At 35.2% G+C, this 16,694-nt stretch overlaps 2 protein-coding genes and 1 pseudogene across 3 annotated transcripts; 2 read left to right on the top strand and 1 right to left on the bottom strand.

Moving 5' to 3' along the window:
* The first annotated feature begins 779 nt into the window (after window positions 1-779).
* Window positions 780-2,958, top strand: LOC147541157 (protein BZR1 homolog 1-like). Its single transcript, XM_086633397.1, has 2 exons — window positions 780-1,568; window positions 1,903-2,958. The coding sequence occupies exons 1-2, from the start codon at window positions 1,344-1,346 to the stop codon at window positions 2,605-2,607; spliced, it is 930 nt and encodes a 309-aa protein (XP_086489523.1). The 5' UTR covers window positions 780-1,343; the 3' UTR covers window positions 2,608-2,958.
* A 1,864-nt stretch (window positions 2,959-4,822) lies between these two features.
* LOC147541158 (UDP-glycosyltransferase 72E1 pseudogene) lies at window positions 4,823-6,485 on the top strand (annotated as a pseudogene). The gene has a single exon (XR_015239897.1). The product of XR_015239897.1 is annotated as a UDP-glycosyltransferase 72E1 pseudogene (transcript).
* On the bottom strand, window positions 6,326-12,342 carry APP1 (aminopeptidase P1). The gene is made up of 16 exons (XM_086637997.1): window positions 11,709-12,342; window positions 11,488-11,551; window positions 11,232-11,371; window positions 10,691-10,975; window positions 10,420-10,542; window positions 9,798-10,100; window positions 9,589-9,675; window positions 8,930-8,997; window positions 8,317-8,383; window positions 7,841-7,975; window positions 7,631-7,711; window positions 7,443-7,497; window positions 7,194-7,298; window positions 7,038-7,109; window positions 6,796-6,920; window positions 6,326-6,677 (listed from the first exon to the last, which is right to left on the bottom strand). The coding sequence occupies exons 1-16, from the start codon at window positions 11,799-11,801 to the stop codon at window positions 6,516-6,518; spliced, it is 1,965 nt and encodes a 654-aa protein (XP_086494123.1). The 5' UTR covers window positions 11,802-12,342; the 3' UTR covers window positions 6,326-6,515.
* Between the last annotated feature and the right edge of the window lie 4,352 nt (window positions 12,343-16,694).

Here is a 16,694-nt window from a genome sequence, read left to right on the forward strand (position 1 = left end):
CCCATTTATTTATGTTCGCGTGTATCAATGTGGTTATGTTGGTTGTCACATCTCCTTGATGTAGCAATGTCATTGTAATGACTATTGTAGTCACTTTCTTAATTAAAAAAAACTGTAAATGACCATTACGACCCCTCCTACCATTATTTCTTATAGCCCTCTCCTAGGTCTTAACAAGCGCCCAATCATCACTAGTAAGTCGTATAAAAATGTTAAATTACTTAAAAGGAAAAATTAGTATGGAACGAGATAGAAACATAAATAATGTTTAAGTCCTTTTCACTCATGGTGAATTGACTTTTACTTGCAAGGGAAAAAAAATTGATTTTGAGATTTTTCTTGTGTGAAATTTGCCATTTGTATGCTTTATTAGCTACTAGAGCAATAATGAATGTTTGCTAAATTTGTCGTTAAAGGAACTTACAATGCAAATATGAGTGTCATAGATCTCCAAAGTTTGATTCAAATTTAAATTAGATAATTTTACTTAACATATACGCAACATTTTGTCCTCACATGGACAATAAGATTACTCAATCTTCTTAAACATTGCAATATCCGACTGGATATCCATTACAATCGGTCCTATTCTTCACGGTATCTCATTCAACTCCTTTGAGCATGCATTTATTACAGTCATATCATCACCCTCAATACCACACTCATACTCGGAGATTAGTAGTGCAGTTAAAAGTGCTAGTTTTGTTGTCCTTGTTTCTGCCTCTAAAGACGAGGGAGTATCGGCAACTGGCTGTTAGAGTCATCTCAAACTCTCTTCTTTCATTTCTGCAAAAAACAAATTTAATATAGTATCAGAGGCAGCACCACAGAAGACTCGTTTAAAAGTCATACGAAAAAAAATGAATACGGCTAAGGCTTAAAGAACATTACACGTGAGAGGATGTGTGAGAATAGTCCCAAATGAAAGAAAGACGAGTCCAAATCCAAGGATCCCATGGGTATGTGGATAAGAGGGTCCATTGTCCATGGCCAATGTCATGATGCATTAGTATTAAACAAGAAGGAATCTTTAAAGCCATAAAAGCGCGTACTCCTCCTCCTCGTGAGCGAGTAGTAGTAGTAGTAGTCTTCTGCCCAAAGCCCCTTTTTCCGCGCAACCAGTCTACCCCTCACCCAGAGAGTAGTAGTAGTAGTACAGACTCTAGAGTTTTTTTTTTCAATTGATTCTCTTCTTCTTCTTCCTCTTCTTTCTTCTTTCTAGAGAGAGAAACAAAGAAAGTTAGAGAGAGAGAGAGAGTGGGTGTCTCTCTGAAGAAGGAAAGAAGGAAGAGTAGATCATTCATTCATTAGAGAGTTCAACAGTGGCGGTAACAACAGAAAAAATGACTTCCGGTGGTTCATCGGGGAGATTACCAACTTGGAAAGAGAGAGAAAACAACAAGAGAAGAGAAAGAAGAAGAAGAGCTATAGCTGCTAAGATCTACGGAGGATTAAGAACATTTGGTAACTACAAACTTCCCAAACACTGTGATAATAATGAAGTCTTAAAAGCCCTTTGTGCTGAAGCTGGTTGGATTGTTGAAGAAGATGGTACTACTTATCGCAAGGTAGCTTTTTTCATCTCTCTCTAAAATCTTTATGTCCTCTTCTTTGGTTTTTTGATTTCTTGAATGAAACCCAGATTTATTAAGAGATCTGATACTATACTGATTTATGTAATATTAGATTTGTGTTATAACAGATTAGGAGATCTGGTTTTAGGGTTCCAGCTATGTATATCTCCTGTTTGAGACTTTGATTATCTATTTTACCAAATTGAAAGAAACCCAAAACTGAAATCTGAAATTCAAGGAAAACCCATGTTTTAAAACTTGAAAATTAGTAAGTTTGGAATTAGGGTTTTGAGCTAATTATGAATGTTTCTGCAACTAAATTTGACAGGGAAGCAAACCACCATTACCACAAAATGAGATTGGAAGAACATCAACAAACATAAGCCCATGTTCATCTTACCAACCTAGTCCACAATCTTCAGCTTACCCAAGTCCAATCCCATCTTATAATGCTAGTCCAACTTCATCTTCCTTCCCTAGTCCATCTAGATTCGATTCAAATCCTTCATCTTATCTTCTTCCGTTTCTTCGAAACTTAGCTTCAGTTCCTTCATCTCTTCCACCTTTAAGAATCTCAAACAGTGCCCCAGTAACACCTCCAATTTCATCTCCCACGTCTTCTTCGAGAACTCCGAATCTAAAACGTGATTGGGAAGCTCTTTCAAATGGTTCAATGGGTTCGTTCCGTCATCCTCTTTTCGCTGCTTCAGCTCCATCTAGTCCTACTCGCCGTCACCATTTTACTCCTGCGACTATACCTGAATGTGACGAATCAGATGTTTCGACTGTTGATTCGGGTCGATGGGTTAGTTTTCAAACAGTTCCTCATGCTGGTGCTCCATCGTCTCCTACGTTTAATCTCATGAAGCCTGTTCTTCAACAAAACTCATCCCAGGATGCTATGGGTATGGGAGGACCCGAATTTGAGTTCGAGAATGGGAGGAGAGTAAAGGCATGGGAGGGAGAGAGGATTCATGAAATGGCTGTCGACGATTTAGAATTGACTCTTGGGAGCGGGAAGAATCGGTGTTAGCAGAAAAAGCTCGAGAAATCCATGGCTTGTATGAATTCAAATACAGCGGCTTCAACCATATTATAATCACCACTACTTGTGTTCTAATGGCGATCTTTCAAACACAGAAGACATTCTCATCGGGCTTCCTTCATGGGTTGTTCTGTAAATGTTCTATTAGGAAGTCGATGATGATGATGATGATGAGTTTACAAGTGGTGAAAAGTTAAAAAGGAAAGAAGGAAAACTAGAATTCAATACTATTAATTATATTAGTTTCTTTGTGGTTTGAGACTTTGAGTTACATATTCAGAATTATTTCTTGATTGCTTATTGAATGAATGAGATCACAGGCTAGAACCTATTTAGACATCCCCATTTTGGATTGTTTTTCAGTTCTGAATATCAAGTTTCAAATGAAGAAAATCATGGCCAAGTTAAAGCTTTAGAATGAAATTTTGGGAAATGAGATAGTAAAAGGAAGAATCCCATCTCTTCTTTTGAGAAAGTTCTTTTGAATGCAAAGTTACTACCATTTCAATTTGTCAAGTTTTCCACGTATGTAAGATTATGAGGTTCGATTACACGAAAAATGAACCAAATTAGGGTTCATTTTCATCTCAAACTCAGCCTGACTACTACCCTAATAGTCCAACCTTTAGAGTGAAAGAGTCTGTGGGACTCAGTGGGATGACTACCCAACCTGTCTCCATTTATGAATGAATTTTCTCCTCTCTTAATGGACTTTTTGGTTCTCAAAGGACAATTTAAGTCTAAAGTAAGTCTGATTTTATGGTCTCTTAATCTCTTATAACTTTTTTCATTTATGCAAGGGTGTTGTAGGATTGAGATTCTTTTTTGTTAAGGAGGATTGAGATTAGATAGGTATTTCTTTTTTGCAAGTCAGAAACTAATGGTTCTAGGTTTGTTTGTCTATGGTTATCTAATACTAAGAGAGACTAGTATGAACAAATCTCTCTCTCTCTCTCTCTCTCTCTCTCTCTCTCTCTCTCTCTCTCTCTCTCTCTCGGACTTGGAGGGACCTACAACCCATGTGAGATGCCCCTTTTGGATCATATGATACATTCGTAGTATCAAATTTTGGATGTTCAAAAGTACCTAACCATCTTAAATGACCTTATCTTTCATTGCCAATAAGTTTTCATATGGGACATTGATACCCCACAACAATGACCAGATTAATGACAACTACAAAAAGAAATACTAGTATAATTGAAGAGTTGCAAATCTCCTTAGTGTGTTGTGTGACAAGGGAATGACCAAAATAAAATAAAAGAAGAGAAAAGCTAGGGCTCTACCATTTGAACTACATTCTCAATACATCAAAAAGGCTCAAACGAGGTTTTATAAGCCGCCCAATTTTTTTTAGAGGTCTGCCTCTTTCTTAGCACTCTCGAAGTAGTTTGAAACCCACAAATGGGGCAACTCGAGGCCCGTAGACAGGGTAATCCAAGGCACTTCCCCTTACCTGAGCCTAGGTCGTTCACATCCAACATGGATTTATTATATAAGTAGTTCAAATGTCCTCCTACCCAGAAACAAATAGAGAGGGTGTGCTTATGACAAAATTTAGCTATTTTATTTCTTTCCTAGTTCGCGAGATTAGGAAACTAAGAGTTTAGTAATTATTGTCTATCTAGTTTGTGTTTATCTAGAAGTGTCTAAAACTCTATATAAAGAGTTTAGTTTGGAGAAATCTACTGCCACATCAGTAGCCAATCTATTAGTTTATATATTATAAATTTACTTCCAAATGATTTCGTAAAAAAAGATCTTTTTTGCATTCAATTTGATTTTTAGGAGTGTGGAAGACCTAGATCTTAAGTTCTAAAATTTATAATCTTAAAGGTTTATTTCACCTAACTAATTAAACTCAAACCACAAATAGATAATTTCACTCTTCACTAAATCTTATAGATTTTCATTCTTACCTTTATTCTTAGAACAAGATTTACTTTAAAAAAAATAATTTATACTTTTGCTCATTTGAAATTGCCTATTTCGAGTATAACAACATAATTGAATACGAAATTTACTAGCGGTTGATGTACCAATTAGCCAAAATATTTAGTGAAAAGATTTTCATTTTCGAAAAGAAATTTATTAATCTTCCCAAAAATCTCAGAACATCTCCTATATAATACTGTAGACCATTTCATAGAGCAATCTGAAAAAATAATCGAATTTTCAACATTTTTCTCGATTTCTCGATAATATGGAGATTAGTCATGGCTGCCCAAGAAAAACTCATATTGTTGTGCTAACAAGCCTTGGAATGAGCCACATTATTCCATCCCTAGAATTATCAAAATCTCTAGTTTCTCTAAATGATGACCTCAAAATTACTCTCATTATACCCAACACACCAAAATCCTTCAAAGCCCAAACCCTAATCCCAACCCCATCTTTAAACCTAGATCTCAATATCATCAATCTCCCACCACTTGATATATCTTTCCCTAATGATCTAGATCTTGCATCTCAAATCACAACCGTCGTTCGAGAATCTCTCCCGTCCGTCCGATCGATCATCGAAAGACTAAATCCATTTCCCAGTGTTTTAGTCACTGATTTGTTCGGTACAGATGCATTTGAGGTAATTGGTGATCATTTTAATATGACTAAGTATTTGTTTTATACTTCAAGCTTAATTTCCTTGACTTTCTTAGCTTACTTACCAAAGCTTGACTGGACCGACTTAACTCGGGAGGAAAAGAAAAATGATGAAATCGGTGAGTCGTTGATTCGAGTTCCGGGTTGTAGACCATTACGGGTTCATGGGTTAGGTGAATCGTTCTCCGATCCAAACAGCGGTAGTTATTTGTCTATGTTGTATCATACACGTAGATTTGGAAAATTATCTGGAATCCTAGTCAACACATTTGATGATTTTGAGATAGAATTGACCAAATCTTTGAATGATGATGAAATCCGACAGCAGATACCTCTGCCACGTGTGTACCAGGTGGGACCGTTGATACAGTCAACAGTTAGCTCGCCAGATAGTCAACCCAGTCATCCTTGTTTGGCATGGTTGAAAACTCAACCGTCTGACTCAGTCTTGTTTGTCTCGTTTGGGAGTGGTGCGATGCTGCCAGCTGAACAGGTTACTGAGTTGGCTTGGTGATTGGAAATCAGTCGACAACGATTCATCTGGGTGGTTCGTAAACCGGTTGACCACTCAGCAATAAACGGTGCTTATTTGTCTGGAGGAATGAGTGAAGAGACTGATCCGTCTGAGTTTTTACCAGACGGGTTCATGAATCGGACTCGAGGAGTTGGGATGGTGGTCTTAAATTGGGCTCCACAGGTTGAGATACTTAGTCGTGAATCGGTGGGTGGTTTTTTTATCACATTGTGGATGGAATTCAACATTAGAAAGCATAACAAATGGTGTACCAATAATCCCATGGCCACTTTTCGCCGAGCAGCATATGAATGCATCAATGTTATCTCATGATGCAAAAGTAGGCCTCCGATCTCGGATTCAAAAAGAGAAAGGAGGGGTTCTGATTGGCCGAAAAGAGATGGAGAAAATGGCAAGGTTGATAATGGAAGGTGAAGAAGGAAAGAAACTGAGGAGAAAAGCTAAAGAACTCAAGAACAAGGCATTCGAAGCTTCGGGCAAGGGTGGATCTTCATATAATTCAATCTCTAAAATTGCAGAAGAATGGAGAGCCTATTCTGAAAACGTAAACATTTAAGACGGTTGTCATCGTTTACCTAATACCAATATAATACTTGCTTAAAAATAAGATGTTCTCAGATTCGATAAAACTAAATTGAACGTTCAAATTGTAAGAGAGAATGATACAGTAGCTTAACAACTCCTGGAATTTATTGAATATGGAACTAAGATGATGGAACTTTCTTGTTCATGAGTCGGATGTTGCTTATAGACTTGTCAACTAAACGGTTATTGGTTCAGTGGCTTTATTTAACCATGAAATCTCTGATTCATCCATGAATGGTGCAAGAACTTCTCTGCATTTAGAATGGTATTGGTTTAACCATTCTATTTCATCAGGAACCAACTTGCTCAAATCCATTAATTTTTTCTGGTACGGTGCCTGTACATAAAAGATATATAAGGATATAGTCAAAAATAATTGATAACGTAGTAAAAAATATAAATAAGAATATAGTCGAAAAGAATGATAATGTTAATGAATTGGAAATGATGCTTACCCATGTTATGTGCTCAAATGATAAGTAACCCTTTTCCCCGAAATTGAATTTTGTGTTTGCTTCATTTACTATAAGCACATTCTCCAATCGTATACCGAAATTTCCATCCTCATAGTAACCAGGTTCTGTAAATCAAAATCGTATCGAGATTCTAATTACATAATTGAAAAAAAAAATATTGTTCTCTAAAATGAAATGACAATCAAACTATAATGAAGCACAGAGTAAAAAAGGATATCAACCATCTGTTACAGTCATCGAAGCTTGAATTGGCACATTTCGAGCTTGTGGTCTGAAACTAATCAAATGAGGACCTGTAATATAGGAACAAAGTTAAACTTCATGTCAGATAACTAAAAGAGAAGAAGAACAAGCATTTCAATGTGAATGTTACAAACCTTCATGAACATTTAAGTACGATCCAATCCCATGACCAGTGCCGTGTCGGTAATCAAGTCCATCCTTCCATAAAGGAACTCGAGCAAGAATATCAAGAGCATGTCCTGCCGGCAGTAAAAGTCGAAGATATTTATATCAGAACCCATGACAAATTTCTTTAAACTCGGATTATTAACATACAATATGGCGATCATGATTCAGATTGACCATAGAACAATGTGATTCGGGAGGATAAAAATTTGCCTTACCATTTGTCCCATTAGGAAATCTGGCTGTATCCAAAGCGATATGACCTTTGAGTACCTAAATTCCATCGGTTAAAGTTGAACATCAATAAGGAAGATCGGAAAATGCATATCAAAAGAGCTAAACCAATTAAAAGTACTAAATCAAGAAGAGAAGTTATTCCAGAATTACGGCAAAAAAATCTACTTACAGCAGTATAGCATGCTTTTTCGTGTGCAGTAGGATTGCCAAAATGAACAGTCCTTGTTATATCAGTTGTTCCATCTTGATACTTCATTCCCACCATGAGCAATTTCCATTACAGAAACCAACATAACACAAGAAATAGTGAGCTGATGTGGACCAAAAGAGGGTAAAGTAGAATAGGTACCAAGAAAAATATATTTTTTGTTTTAAGAACCTGAGCTCCAGAATCAAAGAGATAGATTTGATCGGCGTCGAGCTCAGAGCATGTTTCGGGTTCTGGTTGGTAATGGATAATTGCTGCATTTGGACCAACAGATGAAATAGTAGGAAAGCTTAAGCCTTTGAAATGCTGCACAAAACAAATAGAACAGCTTTTGGTTCACACAGAAGGGAGAAACAGAAAAGAGATATAAATCCAGATGGAAGCATTCGTTGAAATCTGAAAGTCCACACGAATTCTATTTTAATTTTAAGTTCTGTCCATGTCATCTTTATTACTATTAACCATTCATGGACGATATGGTGTGAGCACTTGATAAAAAGCATAAGATCATTTATGGAGAAGTCAACAACAACAATACGATCCACTAAAATAGACAACAGGACGATCGGATATATATGGCACTTCTAATCCTATCATGCCAAATTGCCAAGTTAGAAGTTCAGAAGAAAACGCCAATAGATATGTACCTCCTTTGATGCACGGAAACTCTCCAACTTATCACTGGCGGATACTTCTGTTAGTTTTATTGTTTCCCTGAAATACCAAAGATTAAAACGAAAATTCAGTACATGTATAACTCAAGAAAAAATAACAGTTTATCATCAGCAGAAACCAAATGCTATGGTCTTCAAACTGATATTCAAGTTCCTTTAGGTGCCCCTTTGTTTCCTGAAAAGTGATGAAAATGGCTTGGCAAAATTATTTGAAAGACTTAATGAGGTCTATCTTCTTGAAATTCTAAAGTGATCCCCACTATTTGTTCTGGCGATGTGATTATTAAATTCACTTGCGGAATTTTGAAACCATTGTTCCTTTTCAGTTAGGAAATGAAAAACTTCATAAAACTTATAGTTAAGTAGAACTAACTCACTAAGTAAATAAACATGTATAGTTTGTGAGAATGTGTTCGTACAAAATCAAGCACGCCCTCCAATATATTGGAGGTTATTAAGTCGGGAATGATAAGTACTATCTATCGTACCTTAATAAACTAAGGGAACTCATGAATATATAACACGTTTAAGATGCATCACAAACTTTTAAACGTATTATAGACATCAGGGGGATAAACATTCTTACACATGTTTTCTCTTATTTGTTCGAGCTGCCTCGACAAAATAACCAGAAGCCCCATAAATCTCTTGCATCTGCAAATGAAATCACGAGACTAAGGACAGGTTCCATGGGACGAATCCAATATATGAAAGAAAGGCACAAGAATAAAGATGTAGATGTAAGTTATAACTACTAAGAAGCACAGACAGATGCTTCATAAAAGCATCATAGGATTTAAAAACTGTGAAGGGCTTGGTCCTACCCATTACTATCTGTATAGTAAGAATATGTACAGAGTCTACAAACTTCCAACCAAAATTATCACAAGCTAGAAACTCTGATAGGCATTTTATTATCCACGTCAACATAATTGAGTCAAAACAGCGAGTAACATCCACAGAGGCAGCTTAAAGAGGTTGCTAGCTTTTGGTTGGTCTCAGCATTACCTAAATACAACCTTCGGGTCGCATCAACCAATAAAATTTTAATAAAAGACCAATAAGGAATAATAAGATCTCTGGTGATATTACCGTGGTTCATAATTCATAGTCAAATGCAGTTTAATTTTATATAACATGGGTATGAGATATGAGCATGATTTTCGATAATTAATCAATTAAAAGGTATGTGCTTTCGCCATAACTAAAAGTAGAGGGAAAAAATAAATTAAAAAAATAGTCCACCTGCTTATCCAGCCAGACAAGATATTGCACAACAGCTGCACCATCCCGAACATGTGCTTTGCGTAAGCCGTCCAACTCAACAGGGTTCTAAATTGTAAAATGATAACAATAAGAACGAGTCTCTGGGTCGGAGATAATATTAATAACAAATAAAACCAGCTCAAACAAAATATGCATAACAGAATTCAGTTGTGGATTTACTTATTTACCTTGATGGCTTTTGCTAGGGCCAAAGGTGACTGTTGCGTTAGAACCTGACCAGAGTTCAGTTTTGAGTAAAGGGCGTAGCAACATGAACCAGAGTCAACCCATATTAGGTCACGTGTCTTTTCCTTAGCTTCATTATCACCCTTTCCAATTAAAACACCCTCACTAGAATGATCTTCGGAAACTTTAGTATGAGTTCCATTGACTGCAGAGGTTAGCTTGCCAGATGCTAGCAAGACCACATCTGAGCTCACTGAATCATAGTCTCGAAGTTGAACACCATTTTTCTCCAAGTAGGAGTCAACCTGTGTACACAAAAAATACAATGAAACATTGAACAGAAAAGTTTTGGATGATCGTATGGGTAACCATAACATCAATAGATAGAGAAAAAGGGTGGACTGCAAGAAATATACAAGAAAGAAGGTTATAACTACCCTTTTCTAGAATAATGAGGATGTATCATTGAGGTGGCATTATTCTTAGAATCTTATTAGATAGTCGGTATTATACACAACTAGGACGCTTTTCTTCTGGATGGGTAAAAAAGGGATGAAACCCACAACAGTGTGACCATTTTCTAGTCTAGGACACAACTAAATGAGTATGTTAAAAGAAACTAACCTCAGCAGAAATCTTCTTTTTGTCCACGTAAAAGAATGCTGAGTCATGTGTTACTATTGCAAATGAGTGAACAACAGGGCAGTATGATACATCATTTCCTCGAATATTGTAAAGCCAAGCCACCTGAATAGATGCAAAAAATATTAAAAAAAAATATCTCCATGGACGATGATAGGAGTTGAGTGACAAAATAAGAGGTCTCAATTTTAAATTAAATATATATATAAGAAGATATCCACCAAATGTTAGTTGGGGAATGAGGTGATGTTACCTCATCGAGTGTCGTAAATATAATAGCACGAGCTTTATCCTTGATAAGCCTTTCTCTTAGGTCTTTCAATTTTTCTGCAACAGAACGACCTGCAAACTCTAGAGGTTGTACAGTAACAGGATTAAACTCTGGAGGTGGGCGGCTTTTCCAAACTTCATCAACCAAGTTCTTCGACAACTGAATTAGATTTTGGTGTTTCTTTGCAAAAGCATGCTCCCATCTTTGTGCAGTATCTACTGATACACACCATGGGTCAACACCAACATTAGCATCATTGGGAAGATTCTGAAAAAATTCACAAAATCGAAAAAAGTGATTTAGGAAACATCAGAATCTCAACCCATGAATCCCAAAGGAAAAACCCATATGCCTGATTGTTAAGCAAATCTATTCATGAAATATGCATAAGAAACTAGAAAACAATTATTTTATAACCTAGTAAACTATCTATATCAAAATCAAAATTCCATACAAAAAAAAAATGAAAATTCTCAAGATATACTTGGGGAAAATTCTTAAATGAGTAGATTAATTTACTCACATCAGCTAACCAAATTTCAACAGTTGAATCTTCGCCAATACGCATGAGTTTCCATCGATCACTCAGCTGCTGTGTTGCTTGCAAGAAGTATCTTCCATCAGTCCATAACCGAGCATCACCCATTGTGACAAGTGCTAAACCTAAATCAACACCATAAATATTCACACCCCTTGGTAAACCTCAATCTTCTAACAATCATCATAAAAACTAGAACAATTCAATTAAAAAAAAAAAGAGTGAAGAAACATAAAATTACCAGCACTTCCAGTGAATCCGGAAACAAATTCTCGCCTTTTATCTCTAGCAGAAACATATTCACTCTGAAGGAAATCAAAACGATGTTAATTAAATTTAATCACTAAAAATGATTAGAAGATCGAACGTAAATCAGCAAAACCTAAATTCAATTACCTTGATCTATATACAAAAAACGATACCAGATTAGAAAGAAATGCGATAGAGAGTGAAGAGATTTACCTGATGGTAATCTTCAGAAGGAACGATCAAGGCATGGAGAGGAGGATCGTGTGAAGCCATTAGGGTTCTTAAAGCGTCAAGAGGGTCTTCCATCTTTCTTGATTTTCTCTCTCTAGGTTTTGGGGTTTGTCGATAATTTTGCAGATTGATTTATTGATTTGTTGATTATCAGAAAGATCGATTTTTCCCAACTCCCGAAAAGATTACGATCTTAAGAGTCAGTCGGACTAGAATCGAATTAATTTCGGCTTATTAATTTTGATGGTGTGCTTTTAGAGAATTCGATTAAGATTATAAGGAGTAATAAAGTACTAATGGATCCAATTTTGGGCTAAAATAGCCCATTTACAATACAAAGATAAAGTAAATACTTTCGACTTTATTTAAGTTAATTTGGTCAACGCTTGGTTGCCCAAGTGATTGATAGTATTGACATAAGTTTCAAAATCGTGGAGGTCTCAAGTTCGATTTTCACAAGAAGTGGAATCCGTAGTGATTGAGTTGGACGAAGATCTAGTCTTCAGATGAATGATTTGTTTGTAAATTCCTATAACTTGTGCAACCACAGGATAAAATTGAGACAAGACGAAGAAAGAGAGAGAAAAAAATGTATACCACTAAAACTTCCCTTCTTAGTATATGACATTTATACCACTAAAACTTCCCTTCTTACTTTCTTAGTATATATGACACAGCCTCGAAGGAAAATGCCTTTGAGGGGCGTGCCTATAAAATTCCCCCAAATTGCTAAGCCCAACACCAAATGATACTCAACAGGGAAATTCTATAACTGTTCCTGGTTAAGCTATAAACACTAGAAGATTTGTTCCCTTTCAATTATACGGTGTGTACCGTGTATCAAAGATGCCTAAAACTTGTGGTGCATGTAAAATTTCTCTAGGCTCGATTCTAGAAGCAAAGTAAGGTTGAAAACCATTGTACTTACCTTGTGGTCGCTTGCTTACGAGAGCTAGCCTTATAACTGTTTTAATTCAAACGAAAATAATTACTTCAAATTTTGAAAAAGAAAGAACCATTGTTATAAGAAAACATAACTTTTTTTCCTTGTTGTATATCAAACAAAATAGAGTAATATAACATTGAAACATGGGTAGTTGTCATAAAATAACGATATTTCATTAAACCATAAAGAAAATAGAAGAGTATTTTACCATTATTTTAGTTATAACGTCTGGTTCTATTACAACTTGGTCTTTGACCAAATGTTACATTTAAAATGTTACAAAAACATGCGCTAGAAAATTTAAAGTAAGCCCATCTTAGAATTGTTTGAAATGAGAATATGTTAAAGTCTCATATGACATGGTCCACATTATCCACCCTACCTTTCCCATCATTTTGACTATACAAGAGTTAGGCCGCATTTGGTAGCCTCTTTTTTATCCCTTCCATTAAATTTTATCTCTATATTTCGTGAGTTTTTTCTTTTGACTATGACAAGAAGACTTGTGGTTAGACAAAGTAAAACAAAAATAAAATTTAGGTTTTTAATGAGGCTAGTTCTTCGACTTTCTCTCTCTCTCTCTCTCTAAATGTTCTTTTTTAAAGCTTGACCTCTGCCTTATTGGACTTTAGCTTCAAATATGAAATAGCTTATGTGGGTGACCATCCATTTCACTTCAAAACTTCCAATTTGGAATTTTGTGGGTAAGTTTTAGCAATTGAACTTCATCATACTTTGTGTGATTATAACTTAATGACACCCGGCATTGAGTTAAGTGCTCATTACTCAAAGAAATTTAAAATTATGGAGCAAATTAAGGCTTAATTCAAGGGTTTATTGGGATCTAAACTATAAACAAACATTTTTTCAATATTAAGAGTCATGGGTGGTTTAAGATTTCAATAAGAAATGCATGCCCTAAGAAGGTTAATAAAAAAACTTTGATTACTATTATTAATAAATCAAGTCGAGTAAAAGGAAACATAGATGAAATTACATAGGATTGTACAAAGTTGACTAGTTTCCTAGAAGATAGATACAACCTTGCCCGGTAAGAGTATGTTTGGATGGTGAAAACAACTTCTTAAGTTTCTTAGTACTACCATAAAAAGTTACATTTCTAAGAATATATGAACTCCATCAAACAACGTTTAGTTTGTTGTAATATGAAATGTAGAGAAAATTTGTGATTTTTCAAATTGAAAACGCTACTATAAGATATTGTGGGTCTTTTTGAAAATGAGATATAAACTAGTGTAATTTTAATAGTTCAGATAAAAAATTTACTACAATCTCAGAAAGGACTGAAATGAAGATGTTTAAAGCGAGAGTAAATTAATTATAAAAAAAATCTCGCACAAAGTACAAAAACACATATGCCTTAGATGTAAAGATATGTTATTAGCTAGCTTTAATAATGCTAAGTGAGAGTGGCAAAGCGAGATCTGCATAGGCGAAACCTAAATTCTTGGATAGTGCAACGCACGATAATAAAGTGAATCAATTCGATTAATTAATCTAAACTTTAATTTAAAAGTAATCATAATAACTTCAACACCAAAAGTGTTGTTTAATTTTAAAACATGGCATTAGAGAGTTTGGGTAATAGGAAGCAAGTCTGGTGGTTGTCTCAAATAAACATAACACACACTCCTTTAAACTTTCTTAAAATCTTACTGATGAAGCAAATTAAGTAAATATTAGGATTAGGATTCCTAATCCATGTGAGGTCAATCCAATCCCCAATACCTTTTCCTACTCCCTAGTTCCTAGCTTCATCATTAATTTTATTTTGCTCCCATAAACATGTCTAATTTCTATCTTGGTCTCTTTTTTGTTTTTTCTCTTATTCAACTTTAACATTTCGGTTATTTTTTCTTTTTTTTACTTCTCTCTTCAATACTCTTTTCTTTCGTATTCTTTGTCGTTTTCTTCTTGTCGGTCGCCGGGGGTCGGCAGACGAATTTTGGAGGTGTAAAAAGTATGGAAAGGAGACTAAAATAGAAGTTGATCATCCTTAGAAACCGTTTTTAGTGAGTTGGTCACTTTAAAGGGCCAAAATATAATTAACCTTGTATTTATCTTTTTCTCTTCTTTCCACATATCTTCTTTCTCTCTCTTATCCCATCCTCACCAACTTACTCTACTTATGTACCCTATTAGAGTAAATTGAGGCTAATAAACCTCTCTTTCTCTCTCTAGATTTGTGTGATCCTTATCACCAACTAATAACACCCAAAATTCATATTTTCTTGAAAACTTACCAAATTTGAGGCTTTAGTGGGAAGCAAACCCAATGAATAAATTTAAGTGAATCAATCAAATTGTGATGTCACTTTCTGCATAAGAGAATCTCATTTTGGTGGACCAACTATGGAGTGACATTTGTAACTAATTTAAAATGGTAAAAGACACTGCCCTAGCTAGATTGTCAAACAAATCCAAATTAGGTTTGTTTTTATTTGTCATTGCTTACGTATGCTAATGGAACTTCCTGGAAATCTAGGTTTTTCATTGGATGATTGGTTGTGTTATGTTTACACATGTCAGTCTCAGATAGGCGTATCTTCAAAGACAATTCCTTTGTAAAGAAGAGAAATGATATATTTTCCCACATAATAGTTGATTCCACATCCACCTAAATTGCAAGGCATGTATGTACTATAAATGGTGGATTAAACTTAACAAATAAAATGGTGGATTAAGTAATATCTAAAGGAAAAAAAAGAACGAATACGAGAACAAGTGGCTAGTGGTGTCACCAAGACTAACAAGACAGTCACGTCAAAGGTCAAGGTTGTGCAACCCAATTTGGTTTAGCCTGCAAGACGAGACTAGTCAGGCCAATCTTATGCGGGTGATGTTTGAGTTGTTCGGCCCACTTGAGGTCAATATTGTTGGAATGCAGCGTGTGAGGCAAAAGTTTGACAGAGTGAAAAATAACTTAAATTTTGAAAATCATATTTTGTTTGTGTTCTTTTTCTCTTTGTTTTCAGAACTTTCTTTACATCACAATAACATTGTACATGTAATGAACGTTGTTTTATATAACATATGGTGTCAAATTAAGCCACATACGCCCCAAAGCTAAAATATCTTTGGAAGTTTTATAGTAAGAAAATAATTGAAGACGATCACATTTAAAGTAACAAAGAAAAGAAAGTTGAAATTCTCGGTCATCTTATTGGCAAAAATGGGAACAAAAATCCTATTAACATTCATGGAGGTTGGGAAGCACATTCATCTTTGTGATTGTCGTCTACCAACTTTGTCACAATTGATCTAAAGTGATGAATTCAAACTTCCAAATATGAAAATTTAGGATAAGATATGCTTATAAAGATAAAGCAAGTTTGATCCAGAAACTAAGAGTATTAATTGGACCTAATATCCTCTTCCAAGAATGGAATTAAACTAACAAACAAACACCCACTCTCTTCCCTTGGTTTTCTTTTCTTTACTTGTCCTAGATAAAATGTTTTTCACCCATGCTTTTATCCATCTCGAGCCACACAATTAAAAGTCTAAGTAGCTCATCTTTACAATTTAATAAGAAATTAATTTTTGATTAGAAGTTAAAACCAAGAGTTTAATGAGAGAGGAAGGTGAGTGGTTAGATGTCTTAATCCAAAGAACCTCCGTACTTATTAATTTAAGTGAGGCTTTTGATTGGGATCTGAGCCCCCACCAAATATTTCATTAGTTTAATCCTTGATTAAAATTAGTATTTTCCCCACCACAACCAAATGGTCCTCTTTATTTCTTTAATCTCAAGTCATTAACCGAAAATGCTAAACAACTTCATAACTCACCGAAAAAGAATCAACCAGACTAACATGGTTAAGGAATTTGTTACTTTTTATGCGACCGACGTCCATCTAGATGATAGAGTTATCAAAGAACGATAGATCGTTCAACTGTTACAATTATAGGTATGAATCCGAACTTACTCAACATTGTCCTTAATTGATTAGAATAGTGAAACCTAAAGAACGATATTCCACAAAGTCAAGAAAAGAAGA

This window comes from Eschscholzia californica, unplaced genomic scaffold (genome assembly GCF_041429995.1).
Source record: "Eschscholzia californica isolate CP2 unplaced genomic scaffold, dmEscCali1.0.p SCAF_4, whole genome shotgun sequence".
In the NCBI taxonomy this organism is placed as follows: domain Eukaryota; kingdom Viridiplantae; phylum Streptophyta; class Magnoliopsida; order Ranunculales; family Papaveraceae; genus Eschscholzia; species Eschscholzia californica.